Source organism: Cnephaeus nilssonii (assembly GCF_951640355.1).
Source record: "Cnephaeus nilssonii genome assembly, chromosome: 4".
Classification (NCBI taxonomy): domain Eukaryota; kingdom Metazoa; phylum Chordata; class Mammalia; order Chiroptera; family Vespertilionidae; genus Cnephaeus; species Cnephaeus nilssonii.
In genome coordinates, this window is record NC_137075.1 from 25,761,267 (window position 1) to 25,774,807 (window position 13,541).

The 13,541-nt window shown below is 39.0% G+C and overlaps 1 protein-coding gene across 1 annotated transcript in view; it reads left to right on the forward strand.

The window, feature by feature from the left end:
- The window catches only part of STRN3 (striatin 3), a 102,395-nt gene that overhangs the window by 18,679 nt on the left and 70,175 nt on the right, over positions 1-13,541 (forward strand). Inside the window, exons 2-3 of the mRNA XM_079769401.1 lie at positions 11,773-11,876; positions 12,287-12,360. Coding sequence (XP_079625527.1) covers positions 11,773-11,876; positions 12,287-12,360 — 178 coding nt within the window. The remainder of the gene's footprint in view (positions 1-11,772; positions 11,877-12,286; positions 12,361-13,541) is intronic.

Below are 13,541 nucleotides of genomic sequence, written 5' to 3' on the forward strand. Positions count from 1 at the left end.
ATGCTTTTTTAATGTGCTTAACTCTTGAAAAAATTCTGACATGAAATCAACCTAAGTGTCCATTGATGTATAGATGAATGGATAAGTGAAATAAGACAGCATAAAACAAATACTGTACCATCTTATTTATATGTAGCAGCTAAGAAAAAGGAAAAAAATTAGACTTGTAGTTACCAGAGGTGGAGAACCCATCATACTGTTTTCCATAGCGTCTGCACCAGTTTACATTACTATCAACAGTGCACAAGGGTTTCAGTTTCTCTGTGTTCTTGCTAACACTTGTTATTTGCTGTGTGGGTTTTTTTTTTTTTTCTTCCTCCTAATGGATGTGAGGTGGTATTTCATTGTGGTTTTGATTTCTGCAATAAGTTGTATTGAGCATCTTTTCATATGCCTCCTGGCCATTTGTATTATCATCTTTGGATGATAAATGTCTGCTCAAATTCTTTATTATTTTTTAATTGGGTTGCTTTTTGTTACTGAGCTTTCTCTATACTATTATCTCCACCATTATGCCTGAGAATGACCAAAAGCATTCATAACCATTTTTTAAAAATATTTTATTGATTTTTTACAGAGAGGAAGGGAGAGAGATAGAGAGTTAGAAACATCGATGAGAGAGAAACATCGATCAGCTGCCTCCTGCACACTCCCTACTGAGTATGTGCCCACAACCAAGGTACATGCCCTTGACCGGAATTGAACCTGGGACCCTTCAGTCCACAGGCCAACGCTTTATCCACTGAGCCAAACAGGTCAGGGCTTCATAACCATTTTTAATGTCTAAACATTATATGTACTGATATAGTCAAAAGCAGCTTTTTAGTGGTATTTTCTAATAAGCCCTTTCAGAGTATGGTTTCTATTAACCTTCCAGATTTATCTCCCTTGTATCTCTTCTTCTCATTCTATCCCCCTTCCCCGCAAACATATAGAGGCATACCTTGAATGTTGCAGATTTGGTTCCAGAAAGTGAGCATTGCAATAAAGCAAATCATAATCTTTTCGATGGTGGAGGGTCTTGCCTTCAATTTGAAAAAATGTGGCACCTAAAAATAAAGTGAAGAGCAATAATATGAGGTATATCTGTAAAGTTCCAGTAATACTTAATTTCTCTAAACTGGTAAAGTTAGTGTATCCTCCTTGCCCTCTAGACCTTTACACATGTTCTCTATACTTGGAACATTTCCTCCCCTGTTTGAACTGTCTTCTGCTCATCTTTAGCTCAGTGCTTAGATGTCATTTTCTCTGGGAAACCATCATTTATTTATTTATTTATTTATTTATTTATTTATTTAAATATTTTTTATTGATTTCAGAGAGGAAGTAAAGGGAGAGAGAGAGAGAAACATCAGTTATGAGGAAGAATTATTGATTGGCTGCCTCCTGCATACCCCACACTGGGGATCAAGCCTGCAACCCAGGTATGTGCCCTTAACTGGAATCGAACCTGGGACCCTTCAGTCCACAGGCCAATGCTCTATCCACTGAGCCAACCCAGTTAGGGCTGGGATACCATCTTTTAGCCTACAAAATATAAATTAGGTTTTTTTCCTATGTGGTGAACTTCCTTTATCACAACATTTATGAAGCTGCATTGCATATGCCCAGTCTGTTTGCTGTCTCTCCTTCAGTAGATTGTAAACTCTGTGAGAATAGGGATTGCATTGGCCTTGTTCATCATAGCATTCCCAGAGCCATAGGAGGCATTCAGTAAATAATTGTTGTAAGAATGAACACCAGTACTAATACTATTTCAACAAATTTGTAATATGTGCAGTGCATTCTGAGTGACACAAAGTTGAACACACGTTCTTTTGTTGAGCAAACATTTGGTCCTGTCCAAATGTCCAGGAAGACATTTAATCCTCACCAAAAGGTCTTTGCTATTGGTCCTGTCCACAACATCCATGGAGACATTTGTTCCATAGTTAACATAAATTCTGCTCAGCAGTCCTACAAAATATGAACTCTAACCCATATACCTAACCCAGGGGTCCTCAAACTTTTAAAACAGGGGGCCAGTTCACTGTCCCTCAGACCATTGGAGGGCCGGACTATAGTTTAAAAAAAACTATGAACAAATTCCTATGCACACTGCACATACCTTATTTTGAAGTAAAAAAACAAAACTGCAAAAACACCCGCATGTGGCCCGCGGGCCGTAGTTTGAGGACACCTGAGTCCTAACCCCATGCACTATTGCTAGCTAGGCCACCCAGGCAAGAAGGTGGCTATTGGCAATATAGCCACAACGCAATCATTGGGCCATAAAAAATGAGAGCAGTTTTAACGTATTCATCTGCTAAACCAAAAGTAGAAATAAATGTTATATAAAACAAGAGATATCTTCAAAGCATGGATGTTTTGGACAGGATCAAATGTCCTGCAATGGTTCTTTTATTCCAGCAGCTTAGTCTAATGGAGGAGAGAGGATTTTCTCCTTACTCTGTCCTACTCTACATCACCTTTTACATATAGTCTAGTGCCCAGTGCACGAATTCGTGCACATTGAAAGGAAATTAATTAGAAGAAATATTTTAATATATCGCTATTCGCCCTTTCTCTATAATAGAAGTGTCAACTAAGTTCACGATTGACAATGGCAGATTGAAACACATGCATGCGATTGGCACCAGCGAGAGCTTTATATGTATCGCGCATGCGCGAGTCAACTTAGCCTTTTATATATACTAGAAGCCCGGTGCACGAAATTCGTGCACAGCGGGGGGTTGTCCCTCAGTCCAGCCTGTACCCTCTCCAATCTGGGACTCCTGGAGGGATGTCCGACTGCCTGTTTAGGCCCGATCCAGGCCTAAACAGGCAGTCGGACATCCCTCTCACAATCCAGGACTGCTGGCTCCCAACTGCTTGCCTGCCTGCCTTCCTGATTGCCCCTAACCGCTTCTGCCTGCCAGCCTATCACCCCCTAACCACTCCCCTGCCAGCCTGTTTGCCCCCAACTTCCCTCCTCTGCCTGCCTGGTCACCCCTAACTGCCCTCTCCTGCAAGGTTGATCACCTCCAACTGCCCTCCCTTGCAGGCCTGGTCCCTCTCAACTGCCCTCCCTTGCAGGCCAGGTGCCTCCCAACTGCCCTCTCCTGCTGGCCATCTTGTGGTGGCCATCCTGTGTCCACATGGGGACAGGATCTTTGACCACATGGGGGCAGCTATATTGTGTGTTGCAGTGATGATCAATCTGCATAGTACTCTTTTATTAGATAGGATAGAGGCCTGGTACAGGGGTGGGGGCCAGCTGGTTTGCCCTGAAGGGTGTCCCTGATCAGGGTGGGGCGGCCTGAGTGAGGGGCCTGTGGTGGTTTGCAGGCCGGCCACGCCCCCTGGCAACTCAAGTGGAGGCCCTGGTATCTGGAATTTATTTTCCTTCTACAATTGAAACTTTGTAGCCTGGAGCAGAGCCAAGCTTGGGGCTCCCTCCGAGGCCCGAAGCCATTTGTGTTGGGGTTATAATTGAAACTTTGTAGCCTTAAGCAGGTGGGCCTGGCCAGGGTGTGTGGAAAGCTTTGCTTCCCCTGTTGCCGGCGGCAACCCTGGCCTGCTCTCTCAAGCTCCATTCTGCCTCCATTTGTTTGAATTTGTTTACCTTCTATAATTGAAACTTTGTAGCTTGAGTGGAGGCTTAGGCCTGCAACGGCTGGCAGAAAGCTTGGCTTGCTCTGTTACCTGGGAAACCTTGCTCTCTGTGGCTGTAGCCATCTTGGTTTGGGTTAATTTGCATACTTGCTCTGATTGGATGGTGGGTGTGACTTGTGGGTGTGTCGGAGGTGTGGTCAATTTGCATATTTGTCTATTATTAGATAGGATGATTTACTAAGGTTTCTGTGACGAGAATTGTCAACACATTGAATTATGAAGCTAAGTGTGTGTGTGTTTTTAAAAACTAAGCTCCTTAATGATTATATTAATTAGGTTTTGAAACCTTGTATAATAAGAAATTTTTTGTATTTTATGTTTTATATACAATGTCATTGGGCCAGCTGACTCTGCGTACTTATAGCTTAAAATATTTATAGCTGAATCTTGCTTAACCCAAAGTATTTAAGTGTTTGGAATAGAATCACATGTATAATTTTAGTTGACTATTAAGGGGAGAGGGTACTAACATTTGTTAATAGCCTACTGTTTAATTTAATTTTTATTTATTGATTTGAGAGAGAGAGAAAGACAAACATCAATTTGTTGTTCCAATTATTTATACATTCATTGATTGAATTTTGCATGTGCCCTGACCTGGATTGAACCCACAACCTTGGTGAATCGAGGTGATGCTCTAACAAACTGAGCTACCCAGATAGGGCTTATACCTTACTATTTTAAATAGTGGAATTGAGAATTTATTAGTTGCTATAACCTGATTTTATCTTTAATTTGCTTTCAAACCTCAGCAAAGAAGGTCTTAAAAACATTAACTAAAACAATATTCACCTATATCTAGTGTTTGCATTTAGTTTAAAATTTGTTTAAAGTAATACAGAATTTAAGTAATTTATTTCTTCGCTTTAAGTAAGATACTTTTATTTCAGAAACATTGAAAACTACAGTAATTGTGAAATAATGTTAGGTTGATATTAGTTCAGTGATGGGCAACCTTTTGAGCTTGGTGTGTCAAACTTCGCCAAAAAACTGAGCATAACTCGGGTAGTGTGTCACTTTGAGGGAAAAACATTATTTCGCAAATGTTTGATCCTCAGGAGCAGCAAATGTTTTATCCTCGGCATGCGGCCGCCTCAGCGGCCGCGTGTCATCAGAAATGGCTACGCGTGACACGCGTGTCATAGGTTCACCATCACTGTATTAGTTGAATCCATGTTGATCATTTTGCCCTGGTGACCTCTAGTGGTCTTGCAGTTAAAAATGATCTGTCAGTATCAAGTATTAGATTCTCATGCTATAGTTACATGGTGATTGATGAATAAACTCAGGTGATAAACAAAATATGGTCCCAGTGAATACCTTCACCTGTATTCAGAGAAGAAAACTTACCTTAAAAATTAAAAAGATTTGTTACTCCGAATTAACCGAGATTGGATATGGCAATAAACTTATAAAAGTTCATTTTGCCTGTACAAATATATTTGTAGTAATCAAGTTAGTCATCTACTCTTTTACTCTTGATATTAAATAATTAAAAACATTAAAATCAAGTTGAGCTTGGCAAATGAAAATTTATGGTTTCTAAGAAAGACCATTTATTTAAGTTATTGTAGAACCTTTTTCTCTAACTAAAGGACCTGGAACTTTACCTTATCTTCATAATAAAAATAATACACTTCTTGAATCTAACCCTTAAGAGTGAGATTCATTTTTAAAATTTTAGCCAACCTGATATTTTATGAAATATAATTTGTATACTGAAAGTGTATGAAACATCACGCAGTTTAACCAATTATTATAAAGAGAGCTACCATGATATCACTCTTGGAAAGTCAAGAAATAGAGCATTGCCTGCACCCCAGAAGCGTCACAACCTTTCCCTTCTAAATCAACACTGCTTCCTTCCCACATAAGGATAACCACAATCCTTTTTGTGGAATCGTTTCCTTGCTTTTCTTGATGTTATCTTTATATGTTATCTAAGTATGCATTGCTCATTAGTTTAGTTTTGCCTAATAGTGAATTTTCTATAAATGGAATTATATAGAATGTTTTGCTTTTTTTCTTAATATTATGTTGGTTCATCTGCATTGTGTATAGATGTAGCTTATTTTCTTTGCTCTATAGTATTTCACTTTACTAATATACTGTGATTTTATCTGTTTTCTAATTGATGGATATCTGCAGTCTTTGACTAATTATAAAAAACTAGAGGCCCAGTGCACAAAATTCGTACATGGGAGTGTGTCCCTCAGCCCAGCCTGCATCCTCTTGCAATCCAGGACCCCTCGGGGGATGTCGGGCCTAAACTAGCAGTTGGACATCCCTCTTGCAATCCAGGACCATACTTTTCATACACCAGTGACCATACTTTTCATACAGGTGACCATATTTTTCATACAGGTGAAAGGCATCTTGTTGTTGTATGGGCAGCTATATTTTTTTGCCCTGATTATGAAAAGTAATACATAACATGATCCTTCTGGGGCATTAATACCATTTCCCCCATCTAATGGGTGGAAAAACTGAAGCAGAGAAAAGTTAAGTAATTGGCTTTGTCACACAGTTATAAGTGTCAGAATCAGGGCTGACCACAAAATGTGCAAGCCAGAGCCCATGCATATCATCGCTGCATCATCCTGTTTTTTTCAGTGTTAGAGTAGCATTGCCCGGTTTTAATTTTTAAACCTAAGAGACTGTTCCCAATATATAGGGTAGGGTCCCTAGGCCTGGCCAGCGATCAGGGCCATCTGTGGGGTGACCAGAAGGCAGGGTGATCGGATGGTCCCCCGCTGGCACCCGCCTTGGCTGGCGGCCTGGTGCCGACCACTGTCCGGCTCTGCCCCCCAATTGCCTCCGCCAGTCGCCTCCCTCTCGGGCGGGGGGGAGGGCGTGGACGCTCAACATAGGAGTTGCCCCCTGGTAATCAGTGTGCATCATAACGACCGGTCGTTCTGCCGTTCAGTCGATTTACATATTAGGGTTTTATTATATAGGATGGTCCTGGGGTCCTAGCCAGTTTGGCACAATGGATAGAGTGTTGGCCTGCGGACCAAACAGTCCTGGGTTCGATTCCAGTGAAGGGCACATACCTCGGTTGCAGGCTCCTCCCTTGCCCAGGCCCTGGTCAGGACAGGTGCAGGAGGCAACCAATCTCACATTGATATTTCTCTCTGTCTTTCCCTCTCTCTTCCACTCTCTCTAAAATTCAATGAAAAAATATCCTCGGGTGAGGATTAAAAAAAAAAAAAATTGGTCCTGGGAATATTTTTTATAGGTCTTCTAGTATGCACATACATACATGCATTTCTTTTGGATATATATCTAGGGATATTTTGGTTTTAATGTATTTTATGTCTTCATCTTTAATAGATGATGCACAACTTTTTCAAAGTGGCTATACCAGTTTATAAATTGTTTATGAGAGTATCTGTTGATTCATACCTTCCTCAACAAATAGTACAGTTAGGTTTTTAAAACTTTAACCAATCTGATACTTAGTTACTTTTTTGTATTTTTTGTTTCTCTGAATACTACCAAAGTTGAGAACTGTTTCATATCTTGATTGTCCATTTCGATATCTTGTGATCTTGTAGTGTAAGTCTTTTTACAGTATTTCCATCGGGCTGTCATTTTTAAAAAGGTGGTGTGTCATTTTAGGGAGCAGATAGGAATTATATGTGATGAGCCCATTCTCAGCTTATATGTTTTACAAATATCTTCTTCCATCTGGTTTGTCCTTTTAAAAAAAGACTATTTTTAAAATACTTTTAAAAGTTGTGCTAAAAAGCATTTGCCCTCCTAACTATGTTTAGGGTATATAGTTAGTAGTTTTAAGTATATTCACAGTATTGTGAAACAGATCTCCAGAACCTTTTTATCTGACAAATCTGAAACATTAAATCCATTAAACAACTGTTCCTTGTCCCTTTGCCCCCTCCCCAGTAACCACCTGTCTACTCTTTGTTTCTATCAATTTGACTACTTTAAATACCTCAAAAGAGTGGAATTATACAGTATTTGTCTTTTTGTGTACCTCATTTGATATAGCAAAATGTCCTGAAGGTTTATGTCTGATCTCCTATTCTGTTCTGTTGGTCTATATGTCTGTCTTCTTGCCAGTATCATACTGTTTTGATTATTGTTGCTTAATATTATGTTTTGAAATCAGAAAGTGTGAGGCCTCCAACTTTATTATTTTTCAAGATTGTTTTTGCTATTTGGGGGTCCCTTGATATTCCTTGTAGATTTTAGGATGCATTTTTCTATTTCTACAAAAAATGTCATTGGGATTTTTTCCCCCTAAGGTTTATTTTATTTATTTATTTTTAATCTTTATTGTTTAGAGTATTACAGATGTTGTTCTTTCTTTCCCCCCATTGCTCCCTTCCATCTGGTTCCCGCCCGCCCCAGGCCTTCGCCACTTTATTGTCTATGTTCATAGGTAATGCATTTGTGCATATAAGATTTTTGTTTAATCTCTTCCTGTTTCCCCCCTTCCCTCTGAGAATCATCAATCTGTTCCATTTCCATGCCTCTGATTCTCTTTTATTCACCAGTTTATTCTGTTCATTAGATTTCTTATTTATTTTTATTTTTAGATTCAATTGTTGATAGATATGTATTGTCTTTTTATTGTTTATATATTTGGTCTTTTTCTTTTTCTCCTTCTTTCTCTTCAACATTTCCTGTAATACTGGTTTGGTGGAGATGAACTCCTTTAGCTTTTTCTTGTCTGTGAAGCTCTTTATCTGACCTTCAATTCTAAATGAGAGCTTCGCTGGGTAGAGTAATCTTGTTGTAGGTTCTTGCTATTCATCATTTTGAATATTTCTTGCCACTCCCTTGTAGGTAACTAACTGCTTTTTAGCATTAGGATTTTGATAGGGATTGCATTGAATGTGTAGATCGTTTTGGACAGTAGTGATATTTTAATAAGTCTTCCAATCCATGAATATGAAATGTGTTTCAATTTATTTGTCTTTAATTTCTTTCAGCAGTATTTTATAGTTTTCATTGTACCAGTTTTTCACCTCCTTGGTTAATTCCTAAGTATTTTATTCTTTTTGTTACTACTGTAAATGGAATTGCTTTCCTATTTTTTTAGGTATTATATATTGATAGTTTATAGAAATGCTGTTGACTGTAACCTGGTGTTACCTGAGGATTGAATTCCTTTGTCACTTGTCAGAGCGAGGTTAAGGTTCTTGGGGTACCGCTGAAATAAGAATTTTCAGAAACCCCCACGGGAGGATGAAATGTGATAAAGGCTATATGTATGAAGTTACATTCCTCAGGTTCCAAAGTCCTCTGCCCCTTAAGACAGTCCTGAAAGAGGTGCAGGTGGGAGTTCAGTCTCCCCCCATTCCATGTTGCAGTTGGGTGTAGTTCAGCATCCAAGCTAATTAGACTCCATTAGTCCATGCGTGGAGCCCTATATGGCCATAAGCCATGTGGGCACAGGGGAGCATGCCCCTGCAATAGGGGTCACAGGAGCCCAGCACCCTGGAGCCAAGAGAGTGCGCTTTTTTGTCTGGAAGTTGATATATTCATTTTTCACTGCTTGCAGTGGCCATGCCCATCTGGGCACTAATTTGTTCCTAGGTGTGACTGACAGACAGGCACCTGCCCACATCACTCAGACCTTTACTGGGCATACGTCTAAACTTCCTTTGTCCAGTCCCTTTCCCCAGTGATCAGTGGGGAACAGACATGGAGTGTTAAATGCAGCTTTTTGGCAAAGGGTGCCTCATTGTTCTGTCCATGACTTCTATTATTATGTTGAATAGGAGTGCTGAAGGTAGGCATCCTTGCCCTGTTCTGATTTCAGAGGGAAATCTTTCACTATTCAGAGTGATGTTCATTGTGGCTTTTTCATATATGGCTTTTATTATGTTGCGATAGCTTCCTTTTATTCCTAGTTTGTTGAGTATCATAAAAGGGTGTTTAAGTTTGTCAGATTCTTTTTCTGCATCATTTTGAAATGTGTTTTATTTCCTCCTTTATTCTTTTAATGAGGTGTATTGCTTAGATCGATTGTCTTACATTGATTCATCCTTGCATTTCAGGAATAAATCTCACTTGGTCATGATGTGTAATTTTTGTAATATATGCTGCTGAATTTTTTGTTGAGGATTTGGGGGTTTGGTATTGCTGACCTCATTGAATTAAGGAGTTTTCCCTCTTCAGTTTTTGGAAATGTTTTAGAAGGATTGATGCTAACTCTTTATTATCTCCTGTTTTTCTGTTCTCTATTTCATTTATATACTAGAGGCCCGGTGCACAAAATTCGTGCACGGAGGGTGGAGGGTGTCCCTCAGCCTGGCCTGCACCCTCTCGCAATTCGGGACCCCTCGGGGGATGTCCGACTGTGGGATCGGGCCTAAACTGGCAGTTGGACATCCCCCCTTTTGCAATCCAGGACCACTGGCTCCTAACTGCTCGCCTGCCTGCCTGCCTCATCGCCCCTAGCCACTCTGCCTGCCTGCCTCATTGCCCCTCCTAACCGCCTCTGCCTTGCCCCCTACCCCACCCCTCCCCGGCGGCAGCTTCCTCTGGAAAGATGTCTGAAAGGTTGTTGGACTGTCCGGTCTAATTAGCATATTATGCTTTCACTAGAAGTCTGGTGCACAAAATCCATGCACTCGGGGGGGCGGTGTCTCAGCCTGGCCTGTGCCCTCTCGCAGTCCGGAAGCCCCGTGATTGATCGCCTCGCAGAGGGAGGCCCCGCCTACTGCCGCTGGCTAGGTAGCCTGGGCCTCCCTCTTTGGGGCGATTGTGGAGTCCCCCGGCTGGTGGCCTGGGCCTCCCTCTGTGGGGTGATCGTGGGGCAATCGTGAGGCCCTCCAGACCAATTGCATTGCATCCACCTTGGCAGCGGCAGTCACTGCTGGGTTGCCACGGTGCCCGCGACCCAGGAAGAATTGAGAGGTCAGCAGTTCAGCCCACTTGCCAGTCCCTGCCCACCCGAGCCTGCTGTGCATACAGCCTGGCGTTTGGTTGTCTGTTCGGTCGTTTTGGACGTTACGAACTGTGGCTCTTTATATATTATATTAGGATTATTATAGATGCTTTAATATGTAGTATTTCTTTTCTTCTGCTAAGTTCTTTTTCTGATTTCTTAAGTTGTAAATTTAGGTTACTGATTTCAGATCTTGCTTATGTATTTTTAATATAAGCATTTATGGTTATAAATATTCTCCTTAGCACTGTTTTTGCTGTGTCCCATAAGTTTAGGTATCTTGTGTTTGTTTTCATTCCTCTCTAATTTTTTGTGTGGTTTCTTCCATTAGTTGTTTAATAGTGTGTTGTTTAATTTCCACACTTATGTGACTTTGGGTTTGTTTCTATTACTGATTTTGAACTTCATGCATTTGTTCAGAGGAGATAATTTTTTTATAATATATATCTTTTTAAATCTATTAAGACTTAATTTGTGGCCTTGTATCCTGGAGACTATCCCATGTATACTTGAGAAAAATGTATATTCTGTTATTGTTGGGTAGAATATTCTGATATGACTATTAGATCCAGGTGATTTACTACATTGTTCAAGTCCTCTATAGCCTTATCTTCTGTCTGTTTCCTCTGGTCATTATTTTTTTTTAAGGAACGGTGAAGTTCATGGATTTTCCACTTTACTTTTTAAAAATATGTTTTTATTGATTTTAGAAAGAGAAGAAGGGAGAGAGAGAGAGAGAGAGAGAGAGAGAGAGAGAGAGAGAGAGAGAGAGAGAGAGAGAGGGAGAGAGAAACATCAGTGATGAGAGAGAATCATTGATCAGCTGGCTCCTGCACACCCCACACGGGGGATTGAGACCACAACCTGGGCATGTGCCCCGACCAGTAATTGAACTGTGACCTCCTACTAGTTCATAGGTCGATGCTCAACCACTGATCCACACCAGCGGGGCCACATAAAATTTTCTTTCAAGATCATGTAGAATAGTAGTCATTAAGGATTATAAGCAGATAGTTTGTAGTTATCTTATTTTTAAAGTGATTGTGTTATCTAACAAAGTTTGACTGCTTCTATGAATTTTAAGTCTTGCTATCATAAATAAAAGTGCAGAAATTTACATTTATTGTTTTCCTTTTTTCAGTTCCCTGTGTATAGTTAAGAAAAAGTGAAAATAAATGAACCATTTGTATTTTTAGGCCCGAATAGCATTTTTGCAAGGAGAAAGAAAAGGTCAAGAAAACTTGAAGAAGGATTTAGTAAGAAGAATAAAGATGTTAGAGTATGCATTAAAACAAGAAAGGTATGTGTGTCTCATTTTATTATGTGAATAAAATAAATTAGAACACTTAGTCTCTTTTATATCATTGTACAAGGTATTCGAAAGCACTTTGAAAGATACAAAATACAAGATGATGTTTTGATTTTATTGTCATATGAGGAAAGAAAAAGGTTGAAATCTTTAAATTGAAATATTTTTTTGTTATAGAATCTAAGTCTTGGGATTTTCTTTTTACTTGGGTATATATGTTAGCTGGGTAATATACCTCTCTTTTGTATTAAAGCAGTACATTTCTTCCTTTGCAGGTAAAGTTGAAAGAAACACATTCATACCGTTTTTTTATTTGTTATTGGAGAAATCTACCAGTAGTTTCTTAACTGTGTAGAAAAAAATTTTTTTTTCTTTCAACAATTTATTATTAAATTTTTCAGGGCAAAATATCACAAATTAAAATATGGCACAGAACTGAACCAAGGTGATTTGAAAATGCCAACCTTTGAATCAGGTAAAATATTCTTCTGTTGCCCCTCACCTCTTCCCAAAGAATAGTTTGTTCAAGCTTATTTTTATTTAATAGACATGTTCTCTTTTCCCGTATTTTCCTTTGAAAGAACTGGTTGGTCAAATGGTTGACTATTGTACTACTACTGTCTAGAATTAGGGGAAAATAACAAATGACTAAAAGTAAGTAGTTTCATCTACATCTCAATCCTAAGGTTATTTGTCCTATTTTTGTTGTGTTGAAATCTGTGTAAAATTGTGGGTACATTTTTTATAATAATTAGAGGTGAAAGGTAATGAAGTAATAACTCTTTCTCCACCTGTAGGCAGTTATTGTTCATCCTATGTAAGCTTAATTTTTTACTATTGAAAACATTTTGTTTGGAGAAGCTGGGATTAACTCAGTTTGTTCTAAAACATTTGGAAATTGAATTGAATTTGGAAATTGTAGAGGCAGCCAAATAGGGATAAGAGAAGGAAAAAAAGTATCTCCAATTGGCTTAGCTCTTTTCTAAACTGAGAGTGAATAGTGAGTCTGAGGGTACTAGTTGTGCAGAGAGTGGGGGCTGTATATAGGAAAGAGCTAATTTTAAGGTTCCATATGATTATAATTTGAGTGTCCTATAAGTCTAATAAGGTATATATATTTTGATTCATATGATACACTATTTGGAAATAATACTAGTAATTTCTCAGGTATATTTAGAACCCATTTATATATATACAATTTGATGGTACAAATTGAATTCTATGCTGTTGGATGTTGGGTACTAAGACAAAAAGATGTCTTTTCTATATATAATTTTTCTTCTCCTATGGTTGTTTCCATATCTAAAAAGTCAAAGTATGTATATGCATGGTACGGACAGTAAAGCTTACATATGGGTTTTTTTGGTTGTTTTTTTTAGTTAGGTATTATAGTACATTTGATAAATTTAGTTAATTGGTTTTTGGTTTGATAGTAAGTACTCAGAACTAGGCAGAACACTTCATACATATAACCTGTAGTTGATTTATTTTTCGATCTTCTCCACTTTCTAATATGGCTAGAATATTCAGAAAATAAGCAGTCACTTTCTAGAACTCAAGAACTGTCCATAACTGGGTCTGCATAAATGCGAGGAAGGAGGCTAGTTGCAGCCACATTTTCCTAGAACTGGAGTCAGAATTGGCTAGCTGGTCTCA